Source organism: Dreissena polymorpha, chromosome 2 (assembly GCF_020536995.1).
Source record: "Dreissena polymorpha isolate Duluth1 chromosome 2, UMN_Dpol_1.0, whole genome shotgun sequence".
Classification (NCBI taxonomy): domain Eukaryota; kingdom Metazoa; phylum Mollusca; class Bivalvia; order Myida; family Dreissenidae; genus Dreissena; species Dreissena polymorpha.
This window is the reverse complement of record NC_068356.1, coordinates 82,165,316-82,181,298: the sequence shown is the minus strand read 5'-3', so window position 1 is coordinate 82,181,298 and position 15,983 is coordinate 82,165,316. Positions and strand designations below refer to the sequence as shown.

The window sequence follows — 15,983 nt, the reverse complement described above, 5'->3', positions numbered from 1 at the left end:
TAAATATATTCATACTTAAATTATTGTTTACTACTTTAATTTGTTTCAGCTACATTCAATGTAGAGTATTTAGGAAAGTTGTTTGACTGCACAATATCCAAATAAATATATATTGTGTATTTATGATAATTGCTATTTTATAAGTATCATATTAGTAAAACAAATAGTACTGTCTTCTCATAAATAAATAATTTCTTTATTTTATGATTTAACAAAATAATGTTAATGCCTGAAAACTGTTAGTGAAATTGAACAATATTCTGTGTGATTTATTAATATATATTAAGAATCAATATCGTTGCATATGTACGCATATATCATAAATGATATTTATGCATGCAAATATTTATCTTGTTTAATAAATTAACACAGTGTTTTTCTGGATATTACAGAGAATAAAATGGGCTGTTTACACTGTCGACTTCTTTGATTATTTACATCTATTATGGATCATAGAATATGAGCGCTTAACGCTAATTTGCATAAATTGAAGAATGGTAGCATTTAATGCTAATTGAAAATGAAACACTACAAATACAACATTCACTAAGACCGTAATGAGCAGAATAATTAATTATTAAGAACTAAATAATGTATCGTACGTAAATGAAGATCCCGTTACCAATTACATTAAATGGAAATAATGAAAACTTCAAGGAACATAGAAATAACAAGTAAAAGCACGTACGATACAAGCACTTGTTTCCAATGGGGTCCTTTGGTTTTTGCTGAAGAGACAGCAAGCAGAAGAGACAGTATTGAGATACAAGGAATCCGGGTGCGATACCCTAGCTCTTTGCGAATAGATCCCTTGGTTCTTTTACGTGCTCAGTGTATAGCACCGATACACGCGAGAATTACCTGGGTTTCATACCAGTACTTCTCTAGTTGGGTGGGAAACACTTGAAGCATTTCTGAAATTTCCAGTGCCCCGGCCTGGAATTGAACCAGGGACCTCTGGAATGGTAGACCAGTGTGTTACCACTAGACCACCGCACCACCAAGTGGACTCTCCCATCCTTCTAAATTGGATCAATTTATTTCCAAAATTAGAGAGGTCTGGTATATTTTTTTCTATATTTAGAATATTTCTCACAGAAATTCCTTAAGCAAACACCGCAGAACCTGATGAGACGCCGGCATTAATGGGTTAATATTAATCATGCAATTTAAATCAACTTACCAATGAATTTTACCATGTGCTTATGGCTTGTGGCTTGTTCAACTTGTTTTCTATATTAAAAGTCAATACTATACTCACAGGTCATATTACATTTGGGTATAAAGCAGCTTTTGTAGGGTCTAACTTAATCGTTCATCGTGAACTTCGTTTGACATAAATTTTACCACACGTGAGTCGGGTACAAGTGTTGTGCCCGTTTGGCAAAGGTCAAGGCAAACTAAACGTCAAGGTCAAACATGTTTCAGTTTGAGGCTGAATCGAAAATTCTTTAAAAAAATTGGGACTATAGACTCAATACTGTTCTTCATTTTTTCTGTTTGGTTTACAAAATATGTGTGTAAGTAATTAATACAATATAAATCGTTGCATATTACTTTATGACTACAAAATAGTATTTGTTCTTGATAAATACAAATATACGTTAAAATAATTTCTTACATTAACATATACAAAAATGGCAGATGTTTTACAGAATCTATTCCAGCTAAAAACGTCTTGCTTATAAAGGTTTAAATATGCTTCCCAAGCTCCCATCAATAAGGAAGAAATCACAAACACCGACGTTTTACTCAATCCGCTAATTCAGTGCTTTACAACAATATTTATTTTCGCATAAAGGTAAACACATACGAACATATCAAAACCTATTAAGTGAATATTCCAACTTTAACATGGAAACGCAATTTAAAGAAGAATATAAATCGCCACAAAAATTACTATTATTAGCATTCAAATAATCATAAACCACCTATTTACAAAACAAAGAAATTCCAATTTGATAAAACTGCCTCAACATGTATGCAAAACAATGAAATGCCAAGTATCTTAAATTGCGACCAACTATATACAAATACAAAACTCAACTTGATATAACTGCGACCACCTATTTACAAAGCATTTAAAATGCAGACTCGGTCAAAATTTCCACCAATTATATACAAAACAATAGAACGCTCAAGCCGATACAAACTGCGACTACATATGTACAAAAATCCTTTGTTAATCTGAATGTTTAAAACGATTTCTTCAAATTTGATTTAAATACTATTTAGGAAGCTGGTCTAAGGCGATTTACATGTAATACATATGCATTTTTGGAGCTTCTTGAGGCAAAGATTTTTACGTCTGTGTTAGCTTATCTTATCACGAAAAGCTCATGTTGAGGTAATGGGGCCAGTCTTTGTCAAGCATTCGTCGTCGGCGTCTTGTGTGCGCAATTTTAAGCTCGATATCGCTCTAGATGCCACGTTTGTTTTTATATATTTTGATAATGCGTTTTAAGAAAGAATGTTTTTCTTCGACTTGACAATTTGAGAGTAAAAATATTTCCACCTAAGCATGAAAATAAAATGTGAAAAAAGACGAAACAACAATAATTGTGTACATCAACAACATCAACATTAATACTATTTAATGAAATAATCGACTTGATCGGATGGTTAAACAGATTAAAGATGTTGAGTGAAATCTTGACCTGATATTTTATTTAAACGATTTTGTGTCGTCAGTCATTATGTTAAGTCACTGGCCTTTGCTAATATCTGTTACATTGTAAGGCATGTTACATATAACAAGAACATAACGAATTAAATTGGAAAATATTATAGTTCAAACAACTAAAGTTTACCGTTGAATTAGATCAAACTTTTACTTTCATTGAATGTTTGAACGTTAGGTTGGATCTTTTTCACCGGAATATATTTCCGTTCTGACCAATTGATGGCCGAATTGAAGGAAAATGTATATGCATGCTCTAGAAAGGTGAAGTTACTTGGCTTGCGATCGAAACCCCTTCTCGTATAAACGTAACACATCCTCTTGATAATAGACGTAGCATTACTCGGATTTTTACAAATACGTTTGATACTGTCTCTGTGCCAAGGATGTGGTTGGTCTAGAAAGTACCTCGTATTCGGAATGTAGATAGCATCGTCGTGCGTTTCCGGAATGTCTCCTTTGTAAAAATAGGGACTGCTTGTATCGCCGCTGATATTAACTCTGTACATGTCTTTGTCACTTATGTTGTTGTAACGTCTGTACTGGCTTGTGAAAAATAGTGGACCGATGAGAGTTGGAATGGCTTCAACCGTCTTTATTTCGGATATAGTCCGCAGAACCTGTTCTAGAAAGGGATGTTTTTTACGACACAAGAAGACTCCATTTGGTATCCGGTAAGGGATATTTTCCCATATAATACCGTCTTCAAACGGTTCAGGTAAAACAATACATGAGTATTTTGTGGTCACTATATCCAACGATCGTAGGCATGATGTGTCCAAATCAGCGTACAGGCCACCGAATTCGTAGACAACTACGTAACGCATCAGGTCAGATTTTTGAACCGGCACCAAGGTCTTGTCATAAAAGGTTAACAACTCGGGATGTCTCTCTTCTAGCAGCTTTCTTGACGTCCTATGCGTCCAGAAGTAATACTTCCAGCTTGGATTCCATTTTGGGAATGTCTTCATGTATTGTTCAAACTGTTCAGGCACCTCAATATCGGTTTCAGTATTGTTATGATGACGTATCCATATTTGGTGGATGTTGTGTGGTATTCTGGGTACGTCAGTCTCCACGTGCGGGAATTCTACGTCAACGAAAGGCTGGAACCCCATTTCCAATGGGATATCATTGAGATATTGAATTTTCGTAACGTTAATGAACCGAGGACGCCATGTTCCTTGCTGTCCAGTGACATTGAGGTATGCAATTTTCGTAGCGTTTATAAACTGAGGACGACCTGTTCCTTGCTGTCCTGTGGCATTGAGGTATTGAATTTTCGTAGCGTTCATGAACTGAGGACGACCTGTGCTTTGCTGTCCAGTGACTGCATTGTCACCTTTGAAAGACGGGACATGCGAATGGTTGTCTTTATGCCTTGGCAAAATGTTGATACTGGGGTAGATGAAGAACCACACGATGAAAAGAGCTGTAAAAACAAAACAAATACGTTAAAATAGTTTTGCTGTAACGCAAACGACATAATGTCCAGAAAATTAGAAAATACGCACCCCATGTATGTTATCTTTTAGCAAAGGTTGTGAACAGAAAACGAAGTTCATGATTGCAAAAGGGTTCATTTCATTCAACACAACCTCGAAAGCCTTACGTCTTTCATTTATATTGCATCTGTAATGATAAGTTTTATTCGTTTTAATAAAAAGTTCCTTTGAAAATGAGTCGTTGGTGAAGTATTTTTGACGCGTTTCATGATTAAATCTAATAGCTTTAGTTGCTTAATCAAAGAAAATCAAACTTATGTCCGTTTCATTCGGATCCGCGTGTTTTGATGCCAGTTTAGTTTTTGATCGCAATAATTTGTAAATGCCTTTAAATATTAATCGATTGTTAAATTCGTGATCGTGATTGGCACATTTTATACCTTGAATCTTTTCGACGTGTTACATATAGATGCTTTGAATCTCAACCCTCTTCGGTAAATATATCTTTATTTAGCTCGACCTTTTCTCTGTACACAATGATTTGCTTAATTTATATGTTCTTATCACACATTAACAATCGAAAGCGTATGGCTTTAAATGCTAATAAAAATGATCGAATGTTTCAAATTTGAAATTGGTATCATACTATACAAATCTTAGAATTTTTGATAATTTAATGAAAGAGTATTTAAAGCTAACAAAAACACTTGTATCCACAAATTCATAGTATGTGTTAAAGTTTATACAAATAATGTAAGCAATGTATTTGATAATGACGATTTTAATATAAAAAAAAAACAACTATGTTGTTTCATCTTTTAGTGACTCAAGCATCGGTCAATGGCCTTTATTAACAAAAGGAGTTGTTCTATTATGTTCATATTAATGACGCCATAGTACACAAAACCTTTAGACGCTCAAGCGATGTGTTTATTTCAATGTATCGTCAAAACGCATGAATTGACAAGAACATGTTTTTATTTCATTTATGATCATATCTTGCATGTTTATTTATAATTAATGAACACATCACAAAATCACCCATCGCGGTATGATTGGCAATTAAACACTTCGGGTGGAAATCTATCGAGCGACTTCAAAAGGCAAATTATTTTCTAAGCGTGATGAACAGTAAATTATTCATTTTGTGAAGCATCCAGTTGCAGGAGAATTTATACATGGATGCAATTTGCCGTTTCAATTATACGATGCTCACTTTAAATTATATGATGCTCATTGTACATTATATGGTGCTCACTTTTCATTATATGATGCTCAATGTTCAGTATATGATGCTCACTCCCCATTATCTGATCCTCGTTGTTCATTATATGAGGTGCAAATTTCATTATACGATGGTCGAACGTAGAACAAGTGTATTTCTCGGCAAAGTGAATAATTTACTGTACTAGTAGCACGAGCAAGCACATGCTTTTTATCAAGCGTCTCAGATCTCCTATATATAATACATGAATATATAAGGGGAGGATTCTATGTAGATAAGATAAATATTTCTAAACACTAACATAAATGTTGCATTGTGCATTGGTCTAAGATTTAAATTCGCGGCGTCATTGTTTATATTAGCCGTCTAATGAACATGTGCATATCTGCACGGTTGCCTCCATTGGCTGTTAGCTAACTAAAGAAGCAAGGCCGACCGCAAAACGGTCGAAAACGTGTTGCAAGAATTTTGCCTCCATGCACTGTTAGCATTTTTTTGTTGGCCAGATAATCGAGTTTGAATCGTTGACACTTGTCAGACAATGAACTCGGTCAGCCACATGTATCTATCATATCGTTTAAAACAGAACTCTCCAAATTATTCAATCGTTTCGCGTTTGTTAAGCTTTATAATTTCGGGATTTTTAATCGTCAACAAATTGATATTATGGATATTTTAGAGCATGGTCAGCATGCTCAGCATTACTGACGAATAGGCTACACAATAATAGGCAAATTACTGTCTTATTTCAATTCTTTCACTTTTCGCTTGTGGTTCCTTTAAACAGTGTTAAATCGATTATTGAATCTTCTCGACGCGATACATATAGATGCTTTAAATATAATCTCTCTCTGGAAAATATTTCGATATACATTTTTTCTGTACAAAATCTTTTGTTTTTTTTAGATGATCTGATCACAAATTAACAATAAAATGGGTATACCTAAATATGCTTATAAAACGTTAGAATGTTTTCATTTGAAGTTGGTATCATTCTTAAAAAACACTATTGGAATTATTTACAATTTAATAAAGGAGGATTTCAAGCAAATACAAACAAGTGTATCCACAAATAATATTAGGAATGTATATGATAATAACCAGTTTAGTATGAAAAACAACTCTTTTGTTTCATCCTGTTATGGAACTTAAAATCATCGGCCGTTGGCTGTTATTTACACCAAAAAAACCCACAAAAACAAACAGATGGTCTATTATTTTAATATTCTAAACCAAAGTACACGAAGCCATTTAACGCTCAAGCGATGTGTGTTTTATAATTTATCGTCAAACCCATGAAATAACAAGAGCATGTATTAATTTCAGTGTAATATCGTGCTATCATTTCATTTATGGTCATATAAAACATATATTTTTGTAAAAGATAGTATTGTACGAAGTATATGTAAGAATATATTGTATACAAAATGACAACAAAACTACAAAAAAGCTCAATTTGGAGAGATCTGCTCTAAAGGTTTAACTCTCGTGTATATTTTAAATTAATGAACACATCGCAACATCTCCGATCGCGATTTGATTGGCAATTAAAAACTTCAGTCGAAAATCTATCAAGTGGCTTCAAAAGAGAATTGATTTTTTAAGCGTTATGAACAGTTAATTATCCACGTTTTGAACCATCAGTGTTGCTAGAGAAATCATGCATGAAAGCAATTTGCCGTTGCACGACAACAGTAAACATGAACAAAGGTCGTTAATTGTACAGTCACTGTTAGAAGCACGCATTCTTAAGTGCTTTTCACATGACACTTTCTGCCTGTTGTTTTATATAAAACAAACCAAGTGAGCATGTCAACTATGTGTTCCCCTTAGGTCGAAATTAAATCATGCAATCGTTCAAAATGGATACGTTTAACGGCACAATAATACTTTAAATATTTAGTAGCAATGTAATTCTTAAAAAAATCCACACATTTTTCATGCATTGAATATTGCCATGAAATGCTTGAAATTGATAAATGTAAACCTTTGAACTAAATAGCTCCATTAAAAATTGCAGAAAGTAAAAAAGTAATCATTTACTGGGCTCGAACAATTGATACTTGGAGTAAAAGTCCAACACTTCAACCACTCCGCCATCCTTGCTCATTTACCCAATGATGTTTATACTTTATATAAGCAATACTCGTAATGTCACAAAATATATAGATAACAGAACTCTCTAAGTTATTCAGTTGTTTCGCGTTTGTAAAGGTTTATAAGTTGTAGGTTTTTAATCGTAAATGATGCATATACTATATATTTAAGAGCATAGTAATTGTTCAGTATTACTGTTTCCTCTGAAAAAGCAAAACTACAACGATAATTTAAAATTCTACAACTTTATTTTTTTAATTTTGACAATTTAACAAAACGTGAAAAGGTCCCTTTAACACAGATAACGCCACAAAACATCTGTTGAAGTGTGCGAGTGAAATAAAAACATTTTGATTACTATTTCCACATAACCACAGGTAAGCACAAAGCTTAGAATACCAAATACGTGTGTGAGCATATATAATGAAACATTGAACATTTTTGCAAAACATATTGAAAGATTCATATATTGTCGATTTATATAATCACATTCTGTTCTTCCTTGAATTATGTAAGTGATTATTATGAACTACTAATGACTTGTACCACTGTGTGATTTCAACAGCTGCTCATGACAAATGAAAGTCAGAGTATGAAGTACTTGAGGTTTGGTTTTCTATTAACTTTAATATCTGGAGGTTTATCCTAATTATTCTAAGTAAAAAACCATAGCCGACCGACAACAGTAAGTATCTTTAGCCAATTTAATAAAAATCACAAGAGTTCTAAGAAGCTATAGACTTTTTTATGTGTATGCGCATGTTTTTTTTTCTTTATTACTACAAATAATTTATGATAGATTCTTTGTTATTGATTTTGTTTTATGAATTGAGAGCAACATCATAACATCATATTTTAATGTTTACCTACAGTAACCGATTTTTCATGTACACAAAACTACATCATATCAAATCTAAAAAAAATATTTACCCAAATGTGTGTGCAGTTGTAATTCATTAACTACTTGAAATCTTTAACATCAATAAATTAATCAGTACCATATTCAAAAAAAATATTTTTTATTACTCACCTATCGTTAATAAAAATCCTGCACAGTTTGCCCTCAATAACTTATTTTTATGACGTAAACAAAAACAGTGTCGTAACATCTTGAAGTGATAATGCAGTCACTTTAAGCAGGTTGATAGTTTTAACAATTCGCAAACTCTTTTGATCTTGCAGAAGCGCAATCTCCGAATATAAATGTTTTGGTACCTTATGCAAACAAATAATAAAATAAAATAACACAAAAGTCTTCTGCTGACACCTATAAACTGTAGTTCAACGTTCGTGCAAAGGTAAGAGCAACCGATCAACCATAACTATATTACATGTGTATGTTCAATGAAGTTGCTAGCTCGCACGAGTACTAAATCGAAAACGACAAACAATTTCCAGCACAAAAGCATGTTCCATCTGCGTAATTTTTTAAAGTTTTGAGTCGGTGTTTTCAAACTGTTAAGCAGATATGAGACATAACAACATTACACCGTACTGCGCTAGACTTTGGAAAAACTCATTTATTGCACGATCCAATCAGCACTGGGAATACTCGATAGTAGTTTCCATTAAATATTAAGGGTGTTCATGGTATGCGATTTTGAAAATAATTCTTATAGGAAAGCAATTTTCCTTAAAGAGGATAAATGAGGCTTTCCCAAATGTAGCAAATTCTGAGATATGTCTATTGAAATGTTAAGGTGCTCAACGTAAGTCATGCATACTCGAAGATATTGATAGTCATTCCTTTAATATCGACCACGATCTTGCGGTCTACGTTGAGAGCTAGAATTATTAATGTTCAAGCATTAACTTAAACAAGTTAACCGAAAGTCAATTTCTAAAATACAAATATCACATAGAATAGCAAAGTGAAGTTTTATATAACAAGTATTATATACCAACAAACTCAACTACTTACACCATAGTATCATTTCGCGCCAGGTGAATAATTTTTTTTCTTAATAGTTATACAGTGCTCACACTGGCCTTCAGAAAATAATAGCCATAATTTTTTTCCTTAAAAAAATAATGGCCAAAACAGACGCGTTCTTTTCCGCAAAATGGTACTGAAGGCACAAATTAAAAAAACAATGAATCTCATTTTATCTTGTTTTAACAAATGTTTATGTCTTGGATTTAATTTATAATATATACTTAAAACAAGCATAATATCAGGGTCATTTTCTTATAAAATACTATCATGGCTTTACAATTAAGAATACAATCAAGGTTGTGTGTGTGACTTAACAAACCAGACATCAGCTACAGTTACATACATATATACTTTAAAACAAAAAGATAAATACTTTTATTAAAGTACTATTAATAAAATAAAAACTGCCTTTTCAAATTAAAAAAAAAATTAAAGACCGTCTAGGAGCAAGTTCTGGTTAGTACATGTACCATACGAAATATTGTCAACCAGACTATCCGTAAAACCGCATATGTATTTCTCATTCTATACAAAAAAGGTTATAAAGAACGCCGAAAGTAAATAAAAAACCGTACCGTATCCGGAAACGTCTGTTCGAAAACATGTCGAGATACCTCTTTGGCACATGCAAATAAACTGACTGCAGAAAATGAAAACCCGTTACCTTGCGAATACGCAATCAATATATGGTCGAAATATACATATACATATACATAATAATTTAAAGTAGTTTTAAAATGTGATATTGCAGTGCTTTACTTTACTCATTGATACATAATTTAAAATTTCGAGAAGGCGGACATTTAATTTGCAACATAGGTAGAATGGTACGGTTTTCGGTAAGTTGCGAAAACGTGAATAATTGCAACATTGCAAAACTCAAGTTTACTTAATACCTTTGAGAAGTGTCGAATGTTTTTAACGTTAATTAGTATTTTGAGCGACAAAAACACATTATAGAAAAATAACAAAATCGGCTTCTTTATAATAATTTAAGCAGACGACAATTAGCGCCCGCTGACTAAAGCAATTACGGTATCATTTGAGCAACGTAAACAAAATACTTACAAAAAAAATTGAAATCATTATCACACATCAAGAAAAATTGAAGCAGACGAGAGATAGCGGTAATGACGGGGATAATAAGTTGATGTCGATTAAACAATTATTTAATCAAGAAATGTTCAACGTAATCTAATTGCAAAAAAAACGGCGTGAAGAACTAAACCAGCCGAAATTATTTGCGGTGATTTTCAATAATGACGCTTAAATAATAATTGGCGAAAAAATAACGAAAATCTTACAGTTACCGATGATTTGTAAAGAACTGGGAGATCAAAGACGTTTTTTTCCGAAATATATCACTTCTGTCGGACACTGATTACAGGTAATCGCGTTATCGATTTTTCCTGTAGGATGGCCCGATTTACAGGCGTTTCGTATCGCCGGAAAACTTTTAATGGCAAATTTATTTTTGATGAAGCCGGATTAAATAATAGCAATTTTTTCTAGACAATTAAAAAAAAAATAGCCAGTTGGATAAAATAATCGGCATTGGCGATAATGTTTGGCAGCAGCGTGAGCACTGATTATATATGTTTCAATGGCAAAAATCATACAAATGTCAAATATATAGGATCTGGCACGAGTTTTAATATCATACCATATTTTATTAAACGAGTTCAGGAATTTTGTTTATTAAGCGAGCCTTTGGCCTCCAGGACGGGTTTAATAAAATATGGTATGAAATGACAACGAGTGTCCGATCTTTTTATCACATGCTTTTAAACGAGCAAATTAAATAAATTTTGACGCAAAGATAATAATTAATCCCGAATGTTTTTTTACATTTCATGACGTCATTTTACGTTGCAACGTCATTTCAGCAAAACAACAAAATGCGATTGGTATATCGAACGAAAACTAGGCCAATGAAAACGCTTAAAAAGTATATTACACATATGTAAGATAAAAATATCCGTAATAGTTATATTACATGGGAAACAGGGTATGGCATGTGATAAAGTGATAAACGTTACATTAATTAATCGCTGGGCTACACATCCGATAATCTAGTCTAAGGTTAGATTCTTGAACCATCAACATCACTGTTGTGGGGATTTGTCAGGAAATAATAATTACGGAAAAATAGCCCTTAACTTGCTTCAATGGATCATTTGTCAATCAATACAGTACGCATGACCACTAAACACTCGATACCCTTCTGAACTAGGAAAAGAGAGGGCAGATTTACATACCGCTTTGATTTGAATAAAAAACTTGTGAAACCGCCTGGGATAGCCGGAGCCCCCATCCCTTCCCCCAAAACACCATCGCTAGTCGAGCTAGTTCTGATTATGAGAGAAATAAATTAATCATATCATATTTGTGTGAAAAGGAGTACAGTCACAGAAAACAATAAAATATGAAACATAAACAAAGGGCAAATACTATGCGATTGAGGTAGCAATACTTAATTAAGGTACTTGAACATTTCATTTCTTTTTAATTAAATCTATTTACATATGAATGATCAGGTTGATACCTCTTATAGATTTCTAATTATGTCCTGGACAAACAACCTGAAGGTCAAACGGAACATGATCCCCTCTTACATTTTTCGTGATGTGGCATACAATAATAACACGATTTGTTATGGCGTCAACAACAATTTTGTTGTAAATCTTATAATGATTATTATTAGGCAATTGTATACAGATTTTCGTGTTTTTTCCCCAATATCATTAAACAATTACTAGCACAACTAAATAGTCGGACTAGTTTTGAACAATTTTAATAACAAACAATGTGCCTGTCCTGGAGTATGAACGTCTAATAAACAAAGGAGGCTTTTGAAGTAGATGTAGCAGTTGAATCGCCATGTCGGTAGTAAACGTTTTAAAAGTTATCAATGAAAATGGTTTCGATTTCAATTGACGATTGTTAATAAACAAACATGATTGTTTTAACTTTTTTCTTTGCAAGAGTGTTATTTCGCTTATTCGAAAAAAGTGCTAATAGAAAATGACAAATTTTGATTAATTAAGAATTCTCATTGAAAATTATCATTTTACCAGACTGTGAATTATAGTTTGATAATGCCGTTTTAAACTGACATAGGCATTTGTGAGCGATTTGAAATTAAATTAAGCAATATAGAGCTACGACGGGCAAAGCAACACATTTGAAGTATAAGGCATTGTTCAATTACGCACCGCCATAGCATTTCTTGCACAGAAGAACCCTTTTTTTGTTTTAAATCGTACACACCCTACACTTTAATATCCTTCACTACATTAAAATAAACCCACCATACACTTAAATAAACCATCATTTCACTTACATAAACCCACCGCATGCTTTAATAAACCATCATTAAACTTAAATAAACCCATTCTACACTTTGTTGGGTTGTAATAAAATCTTTACTGTAAACGGTATTCGTTGTATATTTATCATACGTAGGCATTGTTAAAACCCAAACGCGAACGATCCTAGTTGTTTTCAGATCAGCGGGGTATGTATGGTGAAGGTATTCATTCCAATAGTTAACATTTGTCACAGACAAAAATATTGGATGTATAAATTCTAGCAAATTAATGTTTATTTAAACAACTGTTATTGATAGTAGTTATTATCAAATGTTTGTTCATCTATAGTTTTTTAATGAATCATAATTTACTGATTGATCATAGAGACCGGCTAAAAGGCATGTTTAAAGATTATGTATATGTCAGTTGGAATTAAGCCTTTCATTGATAAAGTTCCTCAGTCGCTTACGATTATGCAGAATCCCGAGTAATGCAGTTAGAAGAATATGATTGAATGGGATCTCGACCGTTGTTTAATGCCTATCTAGCCTGTGCTGCACAGGGTTGATCAGCACATGCAAAATGTAAACTAATAACAAACATTACTGTGCAAAATGCATATCAGATTTTCCCGATCTGCTTCATTATTAATTGTTAACATTTGAATTTGATGTTTGTGCATCCAAACATTAATAATTGTTTATTAAGCAAACAACTCACGATTTCACCAAAGCATATCGCTTTTTATTTTGAAAATGCATCAAACAAAAAATGCATGTCATGTGTTCACATATTATTATACTAGAACAGATTCAGATAATTCCGGTTTTCATTTATTTGAATACATTGAGTTAATTATTGCCAATATTATATTTCAGTGCTAAATTTATGAAGGATGGCACTTTTGATGAAGGTATGTGTAATGTGCTCAAACCGATCACACAGATCTTACTTTGACATTAATATAAAAAATATAATAAACAAATCTGAAATAAATATGTGCACACCCTAGATGGTGAAGCTGTTATAAATTTTGATCGGAAAAGTTATCCGTCTTACTTAAATGACACGTGACACTGTTTAAATTCTTATCCACATTATTTCGTTAGGCCATGTATTCCGGTTTTCAACGTTCAATGAAACCAGCCTCTGTAACGGCAAAACCGGTCTAAACCGCCTCTCTGTCATGAACTGAATAATTCTTGAACCTTCGACTGACGTTCTGTGAAAATCCCATTCCATTAACAAAAATCTTACATCGACCTCCTCAAAGAACTTCTTTCCACCTGACATGGCTTTATACTCATAGGATTCTATGTCCATTTTTACAAACAGTGATCTTTTTCTTAATAGCGGCACTAAATCATCCAGCACAATTGCCATTGAGCTTTCATCGCCCCTGCTATCATTTGTGGCCCTTATTCCACTTTCCATTTGCAAAGCACCGATGTTTCCTTCCTTATGTTTAAATCCAAGTGCTTCTACCCTGTCCGAGAGTGCATTCCAGATCAATGTAACCTTTCCCGTGAGATTTCCCTTCACAAGAGATGTCGCAACCATCTCCAGATTCTTTCGGTTAGCGTCCAGAGCGATCACCTCCCGTCCGAACTTGGCGACAGCCAGCGTGTAGACACCCTCGTTATAATCTATGTCCACGAAGGAAAGACTGAGATTATCTTGCAGAATTTTTACCACTTCTTTTATATAATCACCTTCGAAACTCCCTTTGCTGATTATGTCCTTTGAAACAAAGATATCGGTCGTTGGGTCATAAACGCAGATCGGAGTGGTCGCCAGATGTTCTATTCTCATATCAACGCATTTGAAGATCTGTTTCGAATTAGAATAGTCCACTGACGTGTCAAACACGCGCACATTTGACGACTCTGACATTTGAGGTTTACGAATGCTTCCCATAGTGACAGAGTTGGAGTACAGTATAACCTTTACAGCTTCAAGTATATCTCCAGCACCAAAACATATGCCTATTAGCAGTAATGCAAGTAAAAGTCTTCTAATGCATTTGCTTCGTGTTATATTCACATGTGATTGCATGGTTTGTTGCACAGAAAAATCATCAAATGGTAGTTTTAGCGACACTTTACCTATATTACGTAACACTCGACGATGCTATCGACTATTAGTAAGTATATGCACACAATCAATCGACGCGGAGGTGAATATGATGCGTTTTTACGACAGGCATCACCGACTGAACAGGCTCAAGAAGTCTGAAAATTATCAAATAAAAGACAATAAATTAAAACAGACATTTACATGTTTAGTACAATGTTATAGTTGATGTTTCAAGATATGTTATCACCTACAAAGTGAAAGCGTTTAATTTTGTTAAAAGCCTCAAAAAGTAAATACTGTTCTCCAAGTAAAAATGGTTTATTATACGATGAATTGAATCCGACCTTCATGAATATTCTGTTTCAATGACGTTTACACGTATCGTAAAAAAGCTGAATTTAAAGGGACCTTTTCACATATTTAGTGGTATTGAAGTTTGTCATTAAATGCTTTATATTGATAAATGTAAACATTGGGTCTAAAATGCACAAGTTAAAAAGCAACAATAACATAAGTTACATTAAAGAAAGAAAAAAAGTCACCCTAAACTGGGCTCGAACCACTGACCCCTTGAATAAAAGTCTTACGCTTAGACCACTTGGCTATCCGTGCTCATACAATGATGCATTATATATATTATTTTATACTTTATATATTATATTATATTATTATATATATATATATATATATAGATATATATATATATATATATATATATATATATATATATATACATATATATATATATATATATATATATATATATATATATATTATATATATTTAATATTTTATATGTATATAAATATTGTATTTTATACACTTTATATTGCGTAAAATACTTTATATGAGCAATCCTGGTAGTGTCACAAAAATATAACGACAACAACATAACTCTCCAAATTATTCAACTTGTGTTTTATCTTCGACTAAATGATTGTAAAGACGAAAATGTTTGGTGTCATGTTCACTTCGGTTTTCATGTCCGGTAGCCGTTTTATGTCGGCTACATGTTCACGGTGGACTGCTTGTTGGGTCTTTCATTTGCGATTAAGAATGAAATAAAGGAAAACAATGTGGAACATTTAAATGGATACCAAGCATACCAAACTATGTATTAATATTTCTTTTGAATGCAAAGAAAATTGTGTCTCTCCCAAATTCAATTTATCTTCCTCGAAGCAATCTCAATTCTACTGGGCAGTCTTCAATG

At 33.0% G+C, this 15,983-nt stretch overlaps 2 protein-coding genes across 3 annotated transcripts in view; both read right to left on the bottom strand.

Annotated features, from left to right (window-relative positions):
- Window positions 1-1,772: 1,772 nt before the first annotated feature.
- LOC127867818 (uncharacterized) overlaps window positions 1,773-15,983 on the bottom strand; it is an 18,897-nt gene continuing 4,686 nt past the window's right edge. The window contains exon 2 of one of the 2 annotated variants that reach the window (XM_052409292.1): window positions 1,773-4,112. In XM_052409292.1, the coding sequence (XP_052265252.1) occupies window positions 2,818-3,975 (1,158 nt within the window). In that variant the 5' untranslated portion in view covers window positions 3,976-4,112 and the 3' untranslated portion in view covers window positions 1,773-2,817. Of the gene's footprint in view, window positions 4,113-14,298; window positions 14,926-15,983 lie in introns of those variants that run through there. The other variant, XR_008043669.1, reaches the window with a different exon arrangement.
- LOC127867820 (uncharacterized) overlaps window positions 13,417-15,983 on the bottom strand; it is a 19,886-nt gene continuing 17,319 nt past the window's right edge. Inside the window, exon 3 of the mRNA XM_052409294.1 lies at window positions 13,417-14,290. Coding sequence (XP_052265254.1) covers window positions 13,775-14,290 — 516 coding nt within the window. The 3' untranslated portion in view covers window positions 13,417-13,774. The remainder of the gene's footprint in view (window positions 14,291-15,983) is intronic.